At 43.0% G+C, this 20854-nt stretch overlaps 1 protein-coding gene across 2 annotated transcripts; it reads right to left on the bottom strand.

The window, feature by feature from the left end:
- Window positions 1-1219: 1219 nt before the first annotated feature.
- LRP11 (LDL receptor related protein 11) lies at window positions 1220-19776 on the bottom strand. 2 transcript variants are annotated; one of them, XM_030267996.4, is made up of 7 exons: window positions 19190-19776; window positions 14200-14360; window positions 11578-11719; window positions 9485-9610; window positions 8570-8779; window positions 3073-3174; window positions 1220-2800 (listed from the first exon to the last, which is right to left on the bottom strand). In XM_030267996.4, the coding sequence occupies exons 1-7, from the start codon at window positions 19710-19712 to the stop codon at window positions 2646-2648; spliced, it is 1419 nt and encodes a 472-aa protein (XP_030123856.4). In that variant the 5' UTR covers window positions 19713-19776; the 3' UTR covers window positions 1220-2645. The 2 variants fall into 2 exon arrangements, with proteins under 2 accessions (XP_030123856.4, XP_030123855.4); XM_030267995.4 differs by having other exon boundaries at window positions 14200-14363; window positions 19190-19773.
- Window positions 19777-20854: the final 1078 nt, after the last annotated feature.

The raw sequence follows: 20854 nt of genomic DNA on the forward strand, positions 1-20854 counted from the left end.
GTATGACTTATTTAAAATCAAATAGCATGAAAGCCATTAAATGCAAACACATGATATTGAGACCAGTGTGTGTTAATTGCAGGAGCTTCCAAGCCAATCTGCTACTTTGCCAACTTTGTCTTGCTCTCCATCCAGCTGACAATGCCCCCAGGCTCTCTGCTAAGGTGAAAACGATTTTATTTCACTCCAGCCCTGAGTCGCTGTCACCTGGGAAGTAACAGGCCTCAAGCTGGTGGCCCACAGGGCAGCAATTGTCATCATCTCCCATCCCAGAAAGAAGACTCCCTGGGAAGATTGGCCACTCTCAGGCAGCACTAACCAGACTCCTGTACCTTGCTGGCTGTCTGCTGCTCTCTGCTTGCAGGCGTTCACTCTCCGCTGTCATACGCAAAATCCGTGAAGGTTTATTCCACTAGCAGCAGCACAGAAAGAAAGCCTGCTGTTGGGTGGAGTGACTGGAAAGCTGAGCAGCCTCTTGCACCATGGCTGCACTGGCCAGCTTGTGCTTTGTGCCAGACCTTGCTGATGCCCTGCCCGGCACAACAAAACCAAACCTTTTGTTCTGCTGCTGGCTGTGTGCCAGGGTAATGGGTTCTGGTAATAGGAGCACGGTGGGCACAGAGAGACCACTTTTCTTGCTGCTTTGGTAAGGTGATGAATGACATTTAGGTATTTAATTAAAACCCAACGCAAATTTCAATAATGGAAAATAAGACCCCAAACCAAATGGGCAGTGAGTCTTCCCTAGAAAGCTGAATTTAAAATGTGGCCTTTTGGGCTTTGTGCTATTTGCCATGTCTGCTGGGGGCTGGGATGGAAGAGAGGCTGTACTCCCAAACTGGAAATGGGCAGCATCAGCAGATGATCTCCTGGACCCACTGTAACACTGAAGTACAAATAAACAGACTTCGCCTCATGTGGCACGAGCAAGGAGCACTGGCAACCAGATTCCCTGAGTGGCTGGCACAGCCAGCTCTACAACTGCTGTCCTCAGCTCAAGCACTGCTCGAGACACTGCTTGAGCTGAGGTCACACAGGCAGATGCCCTGTCCTTCTCTGTCTCCCTGAAACAAGTATCTCAACAACTCCTCCAACCATACACATTCCAGATTCTTATAAAGATGTTTCACAGAAAGGAGAAATTCTGTCTGCTCTCATGATGCAGTCTTCTAGCACAGAATTTAGTTGGCAATGGAAACGAAAGACAATGCAATAAATATAAGAATAGAATCGGTTTATTAGAGCTATTTTACATAAAGTAATTAAGAACAAATTACTTGAAGAACTATTTGTATACCATGGAAATATTCTTGCTGACTTAAAGTTACTGAAGTACAAAAGACAACATACAAAACAATGTATGCCTCATTTGACTCTGGTTTTATTGAGACCCATGAGGAATGTGACATCCTTGGGACAGCCAAACAAGACAGACAGCACAGTGTGTATGTATATATATATGTATATATAACATGTACTGTACACATTTTACTGGTAACACATCTGCAGTTCACTCACACATATCAATTACTTGCTCTAATTCTATGAGAATTTTTCTGGGGCGAGGGCAGATCACTGAAGCTTTCAGGCTTTGCAGGGAGCTAAGGGATAACCAGCAGGAATCCTACACTCCATCATCTCAGGCAGAAACTGCTCTGTGCTGTTCTTACACTGTGTGAGGGTGGTGGGCTGGATGTGGGAAAGGCTGAACCAGCCCTGAGCTCCAGGGAGAGACACAATTCCTGGGATTGTACACAGAATCATAGAGGGGTTTGGGTTGGAGAGGACCTTAAAGATCGTTTAGCTCCAACCCCCTGCCATAGCCAGGGACACCTTCCACTAGACCAGGTTGCTCAGGGCTCCATCCAGCTTGGCCTTGAACATTGCCAGCGATGGGGCATCCACAGCTTCTTTAAGCAGCAGTACATGACTGCTATCGAGCACTGGGAAGCCCAAGCCAGCTGAGGAGCTGTATTTTTTCATTTCAGCATTTAGCAAGCATGGCTGTCTGCTAGCAGTGCAGAGGTTTAAACTGAGTGAAAATAACATGCTGTCTTCCTTAAATCCCAATTTGATTTGCAAAAGCTGGTGCCTGGATAGCAGTTGCTTTTAATTAACAAAGCAAGACACATTCTTTAATGAAAATACTCCCGGTGTGTCAGGTGGAAAGTACACAACTGGTCTCTGCTGGATGGTGAAGGAACATGTTGGTTGGAGCATCCAGGCCTCCACAGTGGCGGCAGCACTGAGAAGAGCAAGATGGCACAGGCTTCCCCCTGACCTTGGCCAACACAGCTGGGCTGTGGAGCCTTGGCTGCTCCAGTGGCCAGGCCCTGGTGTGCACTCAGCCCTGGCTGTGGGGAGGGGCAAGGGCACCCCACATCCAGTTTGCGGTCTCCTCACTTTGCAGCATCCTCTGCACAACAATCAACTAGAGCTATGCTCTGGAGCCTGAATGTTTCTTATTTTCTGAGCAAGGTCATCTACCCACTTTTTCTATTATCACCAAAGGGGAAGAGTATGTTCTTCATCTCACAGGCTTCTTCTACACTTGAAAATAAACAAAGGATTTTGGTCCTTTTACAGAGGCAGAGATTCATGGACACAGGAGAAAGGGGAGGAAACAACTGACCCAAATCCAGTTTTTAGAGATACATCCCATTGATGAGGTAATCGGACTCTTCAGATGTGATGGGTCGAGCCTTTTTGAGCTTCTGTTTCACTAAGCGCAGTCTGCAAGCAACCATAAGCAGCAGCAAAGCAGTGATTGCCAAGCCTAAGGCTAAGGGTAACACAGCACCTACAATGAGGTTAAGAGAAATTACATTTTATTTAACACAGTCAGACGCTGGTGGAGAAAACCTGAAATATTGCTTTAAAAATACAGCTAGTCTATCACTTAGATGTTAGTAATGGAACAACTCCTACTATGAAACTAAACTGCACGATCATGTTAGGGACAGTTCAGAATATGTAACTACATTATTCAATTCTTGTGCACTTTATCTGTCTCTACAGAACCTGACTGAAAAACTGACATAATTCAAAATTAATTCACGTTGTTGGTCTTACCTGTTTCTGGGGCTGGGCGACCACCTCCAAGCTGATCTCTCTTTGGCATCATTATGCCATCCCCATTTTTATCATCTGTTCTTTTCCCTGAGGAACTGTTATCTGCACAAAATCAAGCAAGATAAATAAATACTGCAGTGCAGTGACTCAAGAAATCTTATCCATAGGACACTAGGATTAAATAATGTGAAGCACTTAAACTTGGGGGGAAAAAACAAACAAAAGAACAGTTTAAGAACTTCTGACTTCGACTGTATTACTTGAATTTTTGAAATAATGTGAAACTAAAGTGAAAATTTAAATTCAATTTTACATCCCAAACCACAATGCATCTCAACCAAAAGCAAAGGTACTTTGACTGTGCTGTGATACATTTGCTGGCAGCCTTCAGAACTGTGACAGAGCTAGCAGAAACACACTATGCTACAAGATCTATAAAATATGAATGTGAGATGTTGCAATTGGAATTACATGTCGTGGTGGGTGCTAAGGAAGTATTTAAGCCAATTAGATTGGAACATGCACTGTGTGTAAGTCCCACCCACTACCACCAGCTCTAAAGAGCTGCAGAAGGAGTCCCTGGCAGTAGCAGCAGCAAATGCACACGACTGCTAATTAAAGCTTAAATGGTTTCGCTGGTACTGTCATGAAAGTCCATGCTCATGTTCCCACGCCAAAGCAGAAGGCAGCTTTGCAGGCTGCAGCTTTATTGCCCTGCCATTTTGGCTGGGGTGCATAAACACTGACTTCACCTGCAGGGAATGCTGCAGAAACAAGCCATGGCCTTCTCCTTGTTGGGCTCCTGATATCCTGGCATGTAAAGTGGGCTTGAAAAAATCCTAACAGTGAATGTACTGGCCTTAAAATACCCATATGGTCTCAGAGATGTGCAAGACCACTTGAATGTAACTGACACCAAAAGCAGCAGCTGTTTTTTCTGAATTAAACTAAATGAATATTTGTCTTTATTTTGGAAATACCCAAAAGACATCAGCTCTTTTTAAGAGCTGCTCCAGCCTGCATCTAAATGCCTGTTTTAGAAACTTGTTTCCCTGCCATTTAAGTAAAGGGAATATTTAAGTCAACTCTTTGTAAAGAAATTTGGCAAATACGGAGAAAAGTTTAGTGGGAAATTTTTGGAAGAATAGAATCCTTTCAATAAAGCTTGTAGGGTTTTGCTATGACTTATAGCTGTTCTTACATAACTGGAGAGACTATCAGAGTCAATGCTGCTAAATATCTTATCTGTTATCTCTAGAACACAACAAGCAATTTCCCCAAAGAAGTTTAGGAGCCTAGCATAAAGCATTTTACATGGGTTTAATTTAGATTTAACTTTCTCTTGATTTTCTAGTCTACTCCAAGGAAATTGCCATTTACAGTCCTTTCCAATTACCCTAAATTACAGAGCTAGGTTATGGCTACTGCTGTGGGTGCCCCTGCAGTAAAAACATGACTAAGTCTTGGGCACTCAGTCAAATGCTGTAATCCCAGCCCCGAACAGCGCTGCACAAGCTGGAAGAGGCAGAGGCCCTGTGCCAGGGGAATGCAAAGCTGTTATGGTCATTTATACACTTGGGTTGGCTGCACTGGGGAGTGCAAATCTTCAGGCTGTTCGTGAATTCAACCCGTCTGCGTGACCCTGTTTGCTACTGGCCACTGCTGCTTAGAAACCAGCCCCCTGCTCACTCCAGAGTGCTGTGCTGCTACTGAGTGTTTTCTATATTCATCTGCAAGTTTAGAAGTGCCAGAATATGCAGCTGGGCTTAAGAACTTCCCTGGAGAAGGACACTGGGGCTATTTGGAGGCAGCCATGCAGAAATGCTGTGCTGGCCTTTGCAGGAGACGCAGTCTGGGTAACTTTACTACCATGGAAACATGTCTGCAGAGAGAGAAAGGAGTCTTTCATTGACATCAAATGCCTCTTCCTCCATCCACTCTCAGCTTTGAAAGAAAATGTTTGGCCTTTCAGCTTGGGCAAAAGTAGACCATGAGTCTGTTGCAGAAGACTCAGTGCCCTAAATGTCTGAGGGGGTTATCTCAAAGTCAGACTTGGTGTTCCCCCTGGACTTGCCCTGCTGTAGAGGAATCCCATTGAAAAGGGAGGACTGCAGAACACGATTTACCCATTGTAAACAATCAATGATTTTTGGGTTTTGTATTGGTTGGTTGTGGCTTTTTTCACTTTACTTCTAATAGATCCCCTGTTAGGTCAGGCAGAAGTTTTAAACAGTCCTTAACTTGGACGTGCATGTTTTCATACTTCAGTGTAAATCCTTAAAAAGTTTGTATCAAGTCAGAGCTAAGTATGAAGGGCCACTGTAAGGAACGTTAAAGGAAATTTGGAACAGAGACTCTCTTAAGAGAAAATGGACTCTGGAAGAAAGTTCCCTTAGGATCACACTCATAGGTAGAAAGCTCATATATCTGCTACCAGGAACTATCTCACAGTCCAAAACATTACAACTTAACCCAGCTCCTTTGGAGAAAAGATAAATTCGGTTGTACTTGACAAGGAAGTCCCTTTATTAGACATCCTTATTGAATTCTCAGAGATTAAAGCTGTTTATGGAGAGGTAAGTAGCAGAAGGGACAGGCCTTTACTGGTACTTTAGCCACCACTAATAAAAAAACAAATGTAAAAAAGAAAACAAAAGAACTCCCAAGTCCTACAATGTCTTGGGAAAAACTTCTCTTTAAATATCAATGCAAAGCTCCTGTATCAAGCATAGAGTCTAGCAGCCAGCTGAAATGTGCCATATGCTGTCTCCAGTAGCTAAAACATTCATTTACTCTACCTGCAGTCACTTGATTTAAGAGCATCATGTTTTCCTTCCTGGATTGTATTTCCATGATGATCTGAAACTGTCAGCTGATAATTAAAAAAAATGTGGCCCTGAATGGAGCACTTGCAAGTGAAAAGCCAAAACCTGTGCTGCCACTGTAAAGCCACATCCCCTAATGTGTATCTTATATACATAGTGACATTAAAACCGTTAAAGCTTACTTTCAAAATTTATGAAAAATAATATATAAGAAGCCAGGATGTTTGCAATATCAGCACCAGGCCAACAAGAACACGATGGCCTTGGTCCAACAAAGACCTTTACAGTGACTCAGAGGCAGAGTTCTACCTTGGCACCAGCAGCAGGAGACAATCTCACCCAGAACAGGATTTCTGCCAGTGGAATTGCTGAACTTTTGAGGCTACTGGTATGATTTCTGCTCAGCATTGCTTATCTCTTTTCAAAAATGCACCTAGCATTATTGCCCTCCTGGACACATTTCCAGATGAGCTTCATGGAGCTGCTCCAGCATTTCTGTGCCTCTCATTTTTGTATCACATGATTATTAGATTTGGTCAGTAACCTCCCTGAGATGGCAGTGATGCTGGGATGTCTAATTAATAGGTCTGGGTGAATTTTAAGGAATAGGTTAAATGCCTGTTCTTCAACTCCATAAAGACTGTGGTGTTTCCCAGTGGGGCAGGACTTGAGCCTCTCTGGACCTCTGTGAATCATCAATGCACAGCATGGGGCTCCATGAAGTTTCAGTGTCTGCAGGAGAAGACAGCAGCTCAGAGCAGGTTTTGGCAGAGCAGGTTTTGGCAGTTTCTGCCCTCTGTACCCATGTACTTCACATGTACCTAGCAAGTCTTCATGTCTCACCCCATGCACCCTAACAGGAATCAATCCATAGAGGATTTTAAACCTATTTTAAACCTATTATAAGCAGCTGAGCTGTTTGCTGCTTTTTTTCATTAGACGTATTGGGCTCCTGGGTCAGTACAGACTGGATACTTTTATTCCACAGGGAAATAATTAACAACTAAAATTAAATTTTGACTGAGCCCTGTCAAAATAAAAATATTAAACTCACAAGAATTAAAACAGCTTGAAATCTTGCCTGTTGAAAATTAGAAGATTACAACAGGTACTGGTAGTACACTAACCACGGAAGCCCCATCACATTTCTTTAGTTTTCTAAGAATCTTTTTCTTTGCTTGTGTACTGCTGTGCAAAAGCTACCTTTAGAGCAAAACTGGTGCAAGTAAGTTACTGTGCAATGGGTGACCACAGAAAATTATTATGCAAAAATGCTTCTGCGTTGTACTTCCAGTTATAAGCCTTGATTGTCAGTTGCTGAAGATGGTGACCTCAGTTCTAGTTTTATGCCTGGATTCACAAGCCAAATGATTTTTGAGACCTACTTAGCAGCTGACTTCCTACTGGAGCCTGCAAAACCCTTTGGAAGTTTGATGCTTAGTTTGTGTGGCCCCATATCAGGTGTCACTCTAGACTATGTGAATGAGAAGGGTTTGAAGCAGACTTCAGAGTTCTAGTCAGCAGTGAGGAGTTGTCTAGAGGTCATCTATACTGCCAGAAAAGGGGTAAAAATTTGGGACAGGATTTTGCTGTCATTCCCCGCACATTCACTGAGGTCATCAAATTCTTCAGAACATTGTTTTCACTTCCTTTACAGAGTTTTCACTCCTTCTGCATTCCACAGATGAAGTACAAGCACCTTGAAGGAACGTCCAGGTGCCAACCAGGTCAGTGCCCTTTTCCAGAGCCGACAGCAGAGGGCACTGAGCACTGCTCTGCTGTAATTGAAAAATAAAGCTGGTTAAAAATAGCTGTGTCTTGGGGCACATGAATCAGTCTAAACCATGAAGAAATAAAAGTGGGGGGTTTGTACTGATTCTATGCTCAGTTATGCTTCCATTTAATTGCCATTTCAGATAATTTTACTTCATCAGCATGAACCTTAAAAGACACATCAATTTTATTGCAGTTTCTGGAGCTTTACCAAGGCCAGAGTTGGGGCTCTGCCTGTAACATCACACAGTGACTCATTACAGGCTTACAGCCACTCTGCAGAACAGTACTGGGGACCTGTGCACAGACACCTGAGGTAGCTTTTACCAAAGCCTGAGACTTTGCTACAGTGATGAAAGACTTCTCCTGCCCTGGAGACAGAGTTCAGGAAAAAAAAAAAAAAAAAAAAAAAAAAGCCCATAATAGTAAAGATATTAGCTCAGGAGAAAAAAAAAAAAAAAAAAAAAAAAAAAAAAGAGAGAAGTGACACTTAGCACCAGGAGAAGAGAAATTACTCTCACCCAAGTCTAACAGTATCTTATTATGTGCTCCTGAAGTACTCCCTACAGATTTTAAAGAGCCTTAATACATCAGCCTACACAGCTGAACCTGTGGCAGAATTTTTATTTAGTTCAGTGCACATTTTGTTCCTTAGACTGTATTATTTCCCTAGCATTCCCACACTTCAACTTTCTTTTTGCACCTAGTATAAAACAGATTGACAATAATAAATCAAAACCTATTTAGAACTTCATTATTACAGGTTTCTTTTGTATTTATTTACATTTGAATTTTTTTCCTGTTAGCCAGGCACCAAAAGACAATTAAATCAATTTTAAGGTGCAAGACACTTCCTTTCTTTAAGGAGAAGGATTTATTGAAACTGATCCAATTCTTACCTGGCACAAATCCACTGATTTGTTTCTTTGGTCCCTGAGAAAGCGATTGGTTAGACATGTCTGCATCCACCGAGAGAAGTGGTTGATTTCTGGCAGTGGCTTTCAGGGTGTTCACAGCAGAGTTTTCCTCCACGTTTTCAGTCAGTCCTGCAGTCCTTTGCTGGGTGGTGCCAAGAGCTGCATGTGTCACCGTCTTCCGACCCGAGCTGACTGTTAACAGAAACAAAAGTTTCTGTACAACGCTGAAGGGAATGGAAGGGTTCTTAAGGAAGACTGTCCAAGACAGGCCTTGAGGCAGAGTAAACTACTTCCTCAGGTTCACACATATGATGAAATGTGAGCCATAGATAGCTAACACTTGCTCACAAGAGTACTCTCATGACCCCTACAGTGAAATCCAGTAACTAAACTACAAATGGTTAGCCATTGTGCCCATTCACCCTCTGGTGGCTTTTGTTCTCTTAGCTGAGCATGGGCACATGCTGAGGGATGACTAATGGAAGCAAACAACATGATGGTGAATCAATCGGTTCCCTTGTGTGTCCACAGTGTTCCAGATTCTTGCAAGGTGTCTAACAGCACTGTGAAGGGTACCTCTGAGACACCCTTTCACACAGAGACCACGGTTCTTGTTTCCAGAATCATCATGCAAGTGCAAAACTGATCTTCTAACTGCTGAACACAAAACCTGTCACTTAGGGACCCTTGATAGTTTTAAGATGCTTCGAAGAAAATTTCTGAGCACCTGAGTATGCAAATATCAAACCTTCCCATGTGCTAATTCCAATGAAAGGCTGGGAGCAAACTGCTTGCTCACAGGGAGAGAGGCCACAGAAGTGACATCGTCCCCCTTTGGTCGTTGAGGCTGTGGTTACTTTCACAGTCTATTGTGCCACTGTGGCCTGGCACACTTACGATTCTGGCAGAAAGTCTCATCTGATCCATCAGGACACTGTCTCACACCATCACACGCAAATGTGATGTCAATGCAGCAGCCATCATCACAGATAAACTGGTAGCGAGAGCAAACCCCAACGCAGGCTGTTAAGAAACAATTCCCAAATTACCAAAAGAGAAATCCAAGTAGTAAATAGTGAATCAGTGACTGAGTCAGTGACTAAAATCTGCAGCAGAGAGGAAAAAGCAAAACCACGCTATGTCAAGAAGCACCATGAACAAGGCAGAAAGTCCAGACTCAGCTGTGTGACATCATATTGACTCAGAAGCAAATATAGGCAATAGCTGCTCCTGGCACCTTCATCACTAGCCTGGTAATCCTTTTGTTACAGCAATACTCAACCTGGAGGCTGTTGCACCTTACACCTTGTGCAGCACCCTTACAGTGCTTTGAATTCTGCGGCCTAAGCTGAAAGAAGATCTTCCTAGGCTTAAAAGATGCAGAACAGTCCTGAAAACAAAGAAATTAAATCTCTGTAACTGTAACTGCATCCCTCCTCCCTTTAGTAGTAATTCCTACTAAAAATTCATTCAACACCAATATGTTGCTTTACATGCACACATTTGGACCATATTCGATCTTTTATGGCATATTTTCTGCAATGTAATTAAAATACTCAAAGAATGCTTGTCATTTATTGACATCAGCAATTCAGTAACTTCAATACAGCACCGACCAAAATAGGACTAGGTCACATTCTCACAAATTACTTTCACCAGAAAGAACTGACTGCTGCCTGCTTTAACATTTAGATTCCCCTGGAAATGAAGAGTATCCCTGGATGCCCCATTTTGCATACTCAAAGCTTTCCTGAAACCCATTTTGATTCTGTAATTGTGAAGTGTTTACATCTGTGCTTTTGTCTTTCCAACAGCAGTGCAGTTCATCACTTTGTAAAGCACTATCAAGTTCAGGGCTTGATTAGTGTTGTAAGAGCAAATCAGTGCATAAGGGAGCACAGCCTTTGGTTGTTATCCTGCTGTGTACCAAACACTGCACCACACTAAGGGAAGGATGCCAGGAATGCAGACAACTGTTTAAAACCCCTAAAAATCTGAAAATGCATGGCCTGAACTTCAGCACTAGTAACAGCACTGATCTTGCATGTATTGAGGCATCAAGAACTGGTTTAGCTACAGCAGTAGCACTTGAATTGATAATGTAGCTGGGGAATTAGAAAAATAAAAACGACAGCAAATAAATAAAGCAGCAAACCTCTCTGGTTGCTTTAGCTGAATTAAATATTAATAAACACATCTCTATCATCCATTACTGGAACACAGGCATTATTAAGCAGATTTTTTTCCTTAATAACAGCTTATTGCCAGAGGGACAACCCTCTCACATAAACATATTGTGCTGGTGCAGAGCAAGATTTTCACTGGTTCTGCTAAACATGGTGATAATGCTGTTTAACTTTGTGCCAGAGCAGCAGATCTGCACTAGCAGGACTGACAGCCACTGAAATCTAACTTAGTTTCTACCTTTTAAGCTTTTTACATGTTTCTGAAGCTCAGAGTTTAAAAAAGATGGGTCAGTTCCAGTTTCAGCTTCCCCAGTAGCATAAGGCTTCAATGACAACAATTAGAAAGAAAAACTTAAATTCATTAAAACAAAAAACCACTTTCAGACTACAGATGCAGGTCAGTATTATTATTAGGCTGCCTCAAATATACTATTAAGTAATTTTAATTGGGTCTTCCTTATAGCACAAGCCCTGTTATGATGCCCACACCGTCTGACTGTTACAATGCACCTGACACCTGTGTCAATATTTCACTCTTCCAATCCTGTGTGCTTATTAGCAATAGAAGGAAAAATACTCAGTGCCTGAAAGTATTATTGCTCCAACAGGCAAGTGATGCTTGCTTGTTTCATCACTTTGAAAGAGCAATTCAAAGCTGAAAGAGATGTCATTATGTAATGAGCAAGGGCAAAATAAAACACTGAAAATGGAGAACAACATTTTTACCTTTATCAAGACCCTTGCTCTGCTCTGAGTACCATACCCTGGGTGTCACAGAGGCAACAGCTCCACCCATTCTCTTACCTGCTGCAGAATGAACCATGGGCAGAATGGTCACAGAGACGTTGTCAGAGCTTCTCTGACCTGCAGTGTCTGTCACTGTTAGCTGGAAAATATACCCGCCTTCCTGAATGTGGGACAATTTCAGTGTTCCTGGCTGTGGTACCTGAGTAAAGACACACAGTAAAAAAACCATATTGGCACAATGGATCCATCTGTGACCTTCCAGGAATAAGGAGCTCATCATGCAGATTAAATACTTCCCGCAGTCTAGTCAGCCTACTCAAGTTGTATTTCAGCATGTAACATTTGATCTCTTTTTTTTTTTGCATCCATTTGTAAAAAACCCCACAATGTTTTCATGATCTACTCAGTTATCTGGAGCTGTGGATTTCAGCACACAAATGGAGAACAAATGGTCACATACATTTAACTCAATTTTTGAGTAATTAAAAATGTAATTTTAGAGGATAGACAGTAAAATATTGTCCTTTTGCTTTTTATCAAGTTAGTCTGTAGATAATATAACATGGATCCACAGAAATAAATTTTATGCCTAAAAGAGAACAATAATTTTTGATTAATATGGCCATAGAGTCCTAGACCTTCCATTATGGAAGAGTGTATTGATAAACACATTTTTTCTCTCAGTGAGAAAACTTCCTACCTGAAATTTCTTTCCCTTTTTATTTACATGAATGCACTCAGTTATCTGATCAGACTGTTGGAGCATATGATCCCCTACAATTTTATTCTTTAATACATTAAAGAAATTCTTATGCTCTAAATACACCTGCTGTTGTTCACTGTGACTGTTGGGAGAGCAAATATGGTATTTAAAACTCATGAGCCATGGAGCCCAAGTCTCTTCCCCGTGCAGAGACAGAGAAATGCCACCGACTTCTGAATACACCACCACTCTGGGTGACCTCTGTGCTTTCCTTCTTATTTTCTTCATGCTGCCCTGAAGAATTCTGGCCTGAATCTGCTTACACAGAAACTTTGGCTCGAAATAGACAATCAGCATTAAAAAAAAAAAAAACAACCCATTACTGTCCCCAAGTGTCCAGGAGCTGCGCAGCAACAGAGTGGGGATAGCAATCAGAGAAGCAAATTACCTAAAAAAGCAATAATCAGTCACAACAGGAATAAAAAAGGCTTCCTTCTACAATATGATAGGATCTCTTTATAGCAGTCCTTCCCCCTCCTCTGTCTTCTATTTATTCTTTGCTACATAAGAGCAATGCAACAGCTGCCTTTTATCTTATTTAAACACACTCCCATTCTCCCTTGTAGCTATGGATTCATACATTATTCTCAAAGAATAAATGACACAAAATCCAGTAACTTCAGGGCAGCAACCAAAGCACTAAAGACATCAACTGAAGAATGCATGAAAAAAAATCACAGCTATTAATTCAACTCTAAAATTTAAATTATCATGGTTAATCACCAGGGTACATATCTGTAGGAGAAATCCCTGCTCATTGAACACAATGGAAAAGTATTTATTTAAGCATAAATGTGTGTCAAATTCATTTTCTGTTAACAAAGAGAAAAAAAACACCAGAGTTGATGTGAATTGTACAAGTTTGAATGAATATAAGACTTTATTTTATAAAGTGACTTTGAGTAAAATTAAAAATATAAACTTTAAATGCTTTATTAAATTCTACTTTTTGTTTTACTGTACATTACTAAATCAAAGATTAATTTTAAATGTACTTAATTGTTCTTTTAAGAAAATAATGCTGCAAGGGATCAGATTAACAAGTCTTCGATAATGAAGTGTTCCTTTTATCTAGATGATATCTAGCAACTATCCTTAAAGCTTCATTTTGCTTCATACTCTCTCACCTCTTCATATCCTTCCTGCTCTAGGTGGAGTTCCCAGTGTGCCCTGGATGTTTTGGGCTGTGAACAGACTACAACTAGAATATGTGGACCTGAGACATTTTTTTTTTTTTTCCGCTGATTCTAGAGCATTCACAAAAAAGACTAAAATGAAGAATCCCTCTCTTCATGGGTAATTTTAATTTGAAATCAAAGTGCAGCAGAAAATGTGTGAATAAAAAAATCTCATAAGGTTTTCATTGTGTTTCTTTGAAGTTTCTCCGTAAGCACTGACAGGAGACTGGTGGTGAAAATCCCTTATTATTTTTAGTAACTGAATTACTGAGGGGTCTCTAACTGGGGTGACAGAAGCTGAAAACGAAGTGCAGTGAGTATAAATAAAACAGAGCTCAAATACAGTGGAGTATTATTATCTACTTGTTTGCTGCTGGCTGTCCCATGCCACCCAAGAAAGAGATTAAGTGTGTAAGCCACTAGAAATAATCACTGGAACTACCCAGGGACACAGTGTAGTCTCCTTTACAAGAGGTCTTCAGGATGGGATTGGACAGATAAGATAATCTCATTGATGCTCCTTGCCCCACAAACAGTTGGACCAGATGATCTTTTGAGGTCCCTTCAAACCTGGGCTGCTCTACATTTGTGTGAAATAAATGTTCAAGTTGTACAGGAATCCTAATTTTGGTGCCTGGTAGACAGATTTGTATATATTTAATGTTTTTGGCTGTATATTTAAAACTTGAACACAACAATCTGGAAGTAATTGGGCACAATGGGGGGCTGTATATGTACCTGCATATCAACTGATGAGTCACCCTGCAGCAGTGTCCACTCATAGTGCACAATTCCATGGTCATCGGAACTTTCCCGGCCATCCAAAAGCACCCAGTCCACAGGTGACTGCAGCACAATGTCTTGGCCTGCCCTACACTGTGGAGGCTCATCATATTCTTCTTCTTAAAAAAAGAGAAGATCAGTTATTTATGAGGAAAGGCTGAGTGATTGTTTAGATAAAACACTTTTTTTTCTTGGTTAAGGTATTGTTTCTTCTCTGTGCAACTTCCTGAAAGAGGAACATGTTCATTAGCGCACATTTTGTTAAGCAAAGTAGTATCTGCTTCAACTTTTGTTAACTGTCCTATGATGTCTTCAGGAATTAACATTAGAAGCACATGGCATAGAAAACCTCTCTAGGTACCTGGATGTTTCACCAATAGAACAAACAGGATTATTAGCATCAGTGTACTTTTTTAATCTGAACTAAGGAAAATAGGTCTAAATATGACTTACATACAGATGGCAGTACATAACCTTTTTCATACCTTTTATAGTATTCTGCATAATTCAATAAGCTTCTAGACCCTATTTATAATACATCATTATAGGAATGAAAGACTGATTTAGCACAAGGTGGCACCCTGATGAAGCAGAGCACATGATTATTAAAAATCATCAGAGACCACCAATTTTAAGTGCCTCATTTAAGATACCAAAAGCTCGATTTTCAGAATATTTAGGATATTCAGAGTATTTATTTATAGCATTTTGCTATGTTCAAAGTACAATCTTTACTGATTAAGATTGTGAGTACTAAGTACTTTTGCTAATCAGACCACAAACTTATGGGTTAGACTAACAAAAGTCTAACCCAAAGACTGTATCTTTCTACAGTGCCCCACTCGAGTTTCATTCCTTCTTTGGGCACTCTGAAGTGCCAGGGTGCTCCCTGCTCTTCAACCTCCACAAAGGATACCCTGTAAAGAATACTGTTGTTACCCTCAGAAGAGCAATTATGAAATCAAGGTTGTAATTGCACTCCATGTGGACAGAACTGCACACGGAAACGTGATTTTTCATCAGTGTGGGGAATCTTCCTTGCACATGCTCTTCAACAGTATCATGAATGTGCTGGAAGCCTCGGAGCACATGGGAGCAGTAGGACAACTGTTTACCTCTGACTAAACAGAAAAATTCTTATTTCTTCTTTTTTCGGTAGTAGGTCAGGCATAGAAAATTTCAAGGTAAATGTCAAAAGTTAGGAAAACATACAATAACTAGGTATAGTAATAGAAAGGTATAATAATAGAAAGTATGAAACAGTTCTTGTTCATCCAATGACAAAGGCAGCTTTGCCTAATTTGTATACACTTGCTTCTCAAAACCAACTTTGTTTAAAAAGCAACATCCAGGTGCAAAATAACCCCAAAACTCATTGTTAATAAAACCTTAAAACTAATTGTTAATAAACACCATCATTATGGTGTCAGGGCAACTTTTATATGATACAAATGAGTTATGTACAGTCTTCACACAGTTACTTACTTTAAAAATAAGTGTCAAAAAGAAACTGACCTGGGTCTCAAACAGCACAGCCCAGTCTTCTGCTTCTACCTTGGAGAGGGGTTTTATGTCACCTGTCTGGTTTAAATGACTTGATCAATGCCCTGCAAGGGCAGAAACAAGCCCTAATTCCCCTAAGCAATGAGGATACTTTCTTCCTGGACTACCTTTAGACTCCAGCAGCAAGAGTTGGAAAGGAAGGACCCCTTCACATTGAGTCAGTCACAGAAATTCATGCCAGCCCTTTGTTAAAGATGAGTGAGGGACCACACAGCCCTCCAGTCACTAAGAGCGGAGGCACCATCCTTTGCTTGCAAGCCACCAGATCATCTTTGGAAAGGTAAATCAATGGCAAAAAGGAAAATTTGCCTGATAGAGACATATGGCATGGGAGGAGACAGCCTCTTGAGCTGAAGACTCTTTTTCCACAGCAAAGTTTTAAGCAAGGAATACATGATCCTTAGCGAAACACCTCCAAATATGGGGAATAAGAAGTCAATACCAAAAACACCAAAGAGGCAAACTCATTGGAGCCACTTGCAACCACCACTCATGGGAATAAAGCACTACCCGCCACAGGTGAGCAGAAAAATCATCTCTTAACTTCTGCTTTCAACTTGCATTTGAGCTGAATGTAAATAAGCAGTACGGAACTGAAATACCAGGTCAATATTCTGAGATGCTGGAGCTGGCTGCTTTCCAGAAAAAGGGGTGAAACACTTATTTCTTTGGGAACCAACACAATAGCCTTTTTTTTACCTCGCTTTTTATTTATTCTGTTCCCTCCATCCTTTATACAGTCTGGACCTGTCAATAACGAAGCTTCCAGCTAGTTTTCTGAATGAAAGCTTTGTTTTAAAAGGTTACTTCACTGCCAACTCCTGAATGTGTTTGGTATTAGTTTACCTTGATGTTGAATCCTCCCATTGCTCACCACTAGTGATCTTAGAGATCATTGTATCCCAATGCACAGAAATATTTTGGAATTATGAGGGCACCATATCTGTGGGTAAATATTAGTTTGGTATTATCAGAAAGAAAACAGTGGAAGACTCAAGAAAAAAAGTACTCTGAAAGAAAAAAAAAAAACACAAAAAAAAGCCAAAAAAAAAAAAAAAAAAGAGGAGAAAGAAGCAGCTAAAATGTAATCCCCTCATGGAAAAAATCTTGAAATGAAAAGTTCTTTTCTAAATTTCTTAAACTCTTTCATGGGGTGACGGAAGGGAAAAGAGATGTGCCTTCATCATCCTGTTGTCCAGATTGTTTTTCAATGTAATTCAAGAATGTGCTGGTAGCAAAACATCAGAGCAAAATTATTCCATCTTAATTTTATCTCTCCTGGTCTATGTCACATCTGACAGATGTTTAAATAAAAGTTCATTCTCCTTTGTGGCTTTTTTTCAGCTCCAGTGTAATTGCATTAAGAAATCAGAATCCTCTGTTTCCAATACCACCATCACCCACAAGGCAGCCTTTTAAATAAAACCATCAGGACACAGAGCAATTTGCAGATTAGGAACTGAAATTGTCTTGCAAGTCCAGTGCTGATAGTCAGAAAAGCTGCCAAAAAGTCAAAGATTTAAGAACTCCAGAATTCAAGAACTTAAGGGAATTGAAGAAATTTGAGATTTCTACTAGACAGAGCATCATTTGTACAATACATTATTTATATTGTGCCATAATGGCACCCTAAATTAGTACATCATAGATTTTAATAGAATTAAGGCAGTTCAAAATGAAGCCTAATTCTGTGTGACTTTGATGTAAAATCTCATCTTAAGCCTTGTATCATGCAAGTGCATATAGGTTTATGAAATACAACTACCACAAAGCTCCTACATAAATAATACTGTGGAACAAATACTCCTTCTGTTGAAAATGTCAATATCACACCTTGGGTTTTTCTGGTACCTTAAGCTTGCCTCATCTCTGTTATCAAAAGATCCTTCCTTATAGCTGTCTAATCTACCTGCCCATGCACTGTGCAAAATATATTTAGGAATTATAATGCCACTACAAATCAAGCCCCTGCTCTCTTGTATTTCTTGTATTCTCATGAAATGTGCAGGACTGAATGGACCTCAAGCCTGAGGTCTCCCCTCCCAAGAGAGCAGTAACAGCAGGGACACCTGGGCACCTTTTTCACCCACGCCAAGACCAGGTCTTCTTCCTGTTGCATGCAGTGACTAATTTACTTCAGATGAGATCTATCACTGAGTAAGATAGATAATTTACAGATGACTTTTGGGAAAGTACTGTGCACAGAGATAATGAAATTTAGTCAAAATTAGTTAAGAGGAGACTTTAACAACAGGAGGTGGGAGAAGGCAAATAAATTCTTTGAATCAGGTGCTAGGAAACAGACTCCAAATTTAGAAATCCAGATTTGTTTTCATCTACAGCTGCTTGGTCTGGACAATATTGTTCTTAAATATGCTTCAGAGTTGAACAAACAGCTGCTTTTGATGTGGCCTAGTTTCTGGAAGTGCTTGTGGAGAATGTCCATGCTGCATCTGGACTACTGGTGAGGTATCTTTGTCTTCTTCAGTCTAGGTCTTGAGTTCTTAAGCACAAAAAATATTGATTTAAATGAGTAAGAAGCTGTCTTAGGCAATGACATTTGGACAGCATCCCCAAGAATGCCATGTGCTTGCTCTCAGGCTATGCACCACGTTATGGCATAGTTGGGACCAGCACTTCATGCTTTCGAAGGTGACCAACATGCACAGCTCCTGGGGAGCTGGGACTTCTCTGGTTCCCCAGAGAGAGCAGGCCAGTGAACATGCACATCCCACTGTCTAGCCCCCAGCCCCGGCTGGCTGGCACAATGCCCCCCCACCAAGGGCTCTTCAGAGGCAGCGATATTGAGGGATGGGTCTCCCCAAGCCCAAACACCCCCAAAGCCCTCACAGAAGCAGTTACATCGGAAGGGAACCACAGCGGGTCATCTGGTTCAACCTCCCTGCTCAAGCAGGGTCGTCCCATGTGCACATGGCACAGGATTGTGTCCAGGTTTCTGAGAATCTCCAGTGACACAGACTCCACACTCCCTCTGGGTGGAGTGCGTGGTTACCCGCACAGTAAAGAAGTTCTTCCTTACGTTCAGCAGGATCAGTTTCTGTCCGTTGCCTCCTGTCCGATTGCTGGGCACCACCAAGGAGAGCCTGGAACATCCTCTTGGAACCCCCTCCCCTTCAGGTATTTATACACCTTGTTAAGGTTCCCTTGGGCACAGCCGGGCCGCCTCTCCCGGCCCAGGGAACCCCGCCGAACGGCAGGCGCAGCCCGGCTCTCCTCGCCCGTCCTCCCACCGGCAACGCCGCCCGTCCCGGAGCGGGTTCCCGGCGCCGGGGCGGCCGCACGGAGGGCGCCGCTCCCCGCCGGCGGCGGCCCCGCGGCCCTGCCGCGCCCGTGCCGCCCTTCCCGCCGCGCAGCCGCTTACCCGTGGGCGGCGGGGCGATGCCGGCCGTGCGGCGGCTGTAGGAGCTGTAGCCGCGGTGCGGGGCGAAGCGGCAGACGGGCCGGCCGCGGTGCGTGCAGTCGAAGAGGTAGCAGCCCGGCTCGGCCGCCGTGCCCCGCGGGCGGGCGGGCCCCTGCACCACGGCCAGCGTGCAGCGCGGCTCGGCGCAGCAGGCGTCCAGGCACTGCCGCCGGCCCGACACGGCGCCGGGCGCCCGCAGGAAGGTGGCGCCGGCCGCGATGGAGTCCTTGGTGCGGATGATGGAGTCGGGCCTGGCGGAGAAGCCGCCGCTTCCGCCGCACCGCTCCCCGCCGTTCCCTCCTCCGCCCGCTGTCGCCGGCGGTCCCGGCTCCTCCTGCTGCAGCTGCCGGCGGAACTCCTCCAGCAGCGTCTCCACGCCCGAGATCTGCGAGCGCAGGTCGGCCAGCGGCGCCGCGCAGCGCCCGCCCGGCAGCACGGCCCGCCCGCCCAGCGCCGCCAGCAGCACCAGCACCAGCGCCGCCATGGCCCCGGGCGGCGGCGGCGGCGGCGGCGGCGGCGGCGGGAGCGGCTCCCCCGGGGCACCCCCTGCGAGCGCGGCGCGGGGAGGCGCCGGCCCCGCCCGGCTGCACCAGGCGGAGCGGCCGCGCTCAGCACCCGCCGCCCCGAACAGCTCCGGCGGGCCCCGCCCCGGCACCGCCCCCAGAGCGACATTCCTGCAGGAGCCGCAGTGATAGGAGAAGGAGCGAGGGGTTACGACTGCAAGAGGGGAATTTTAAAATGTATATTAGAAAATAAATTCTTTACTGTGAGTGTGGTGAGGCACTAGAACAGGTTGCCAAGAGAAGCTGTGGATGCCCCATCCCTGAAAGTGCTCAAGGCCACCTTGGCTAAGACCTTGCACAATCTAGTTGAAAGTGTCCCTACCCTAGCGGGGGGATAGGGATTAGATGACCTTTAAGGTCCTTGCGCAATCTAGTTGAAGGTGTCCCTACCCTAGCGGGGGGATTGGGATTAGATGACCTTTAAGGTCTCTTCCATTCTGTGGGAGCGCTTAACATCCTGTGATTCGACGGTTCTATGACTCCATACGGGGAGATGACACCTGCAAATAATCGGGGTTGGGTGTGGGTCGCCGAAACTGCTGGTGGTTCTGTGAACCTGAGGAAACAAACAAATGAAGAGGCAAAAAAGAAATTGTGGAAGCCTCCATCCTGGGCATGGAATTTCTGTTCAGAAATTACAAAGAAAGAAAGGCAGTAGTCAAAAACATAATGTGCAAAGCTGTGGCTTCCTGGCCTGCAAAAAAAATCCCAGATAGGACCTAAACAACCCAAAACAGTGGTGAAGAACTCCCCGTGCAAGTTTTTGAAGTCTTTCCTAAAATAATTTCAGAGAAATTCTTGCAATTAAATTAATCAGTTTTACATCTGCCACAACTTCTGTTTTATCATGAAATTATTGGTGATTCTCTAACACAAATTAATATTACTATTATCTCTGAAAATCAGCAATCCTTCAAAACAGCTGGTTTGTTATTTTTTATCAGATGCATGGAGCCTCAAAGTGCTAGAATGGCACATTGAGACCTGTCTACGGGCACTGAAAAACATAAGCTTACCTGTAAATGTAGAGAAGTGGTGATAGGTTTTGAGCTGCATACTAGTC

This window comes from Taeniopygia guttata, chromosome 3 (genome assembly GCF_048771995.1).
Source record: "Taeniopygia guttata chromosome 3, bTaeGut7.mat, whole genome shotgun sequence".
Taxonomy (NCBI): domain Eukaryota; kingdom Metazoa; phylum Chordata; class Aves; order Passeriformes; family Estrildidae; genus Taeniopygia; species Taeniopygia guttata.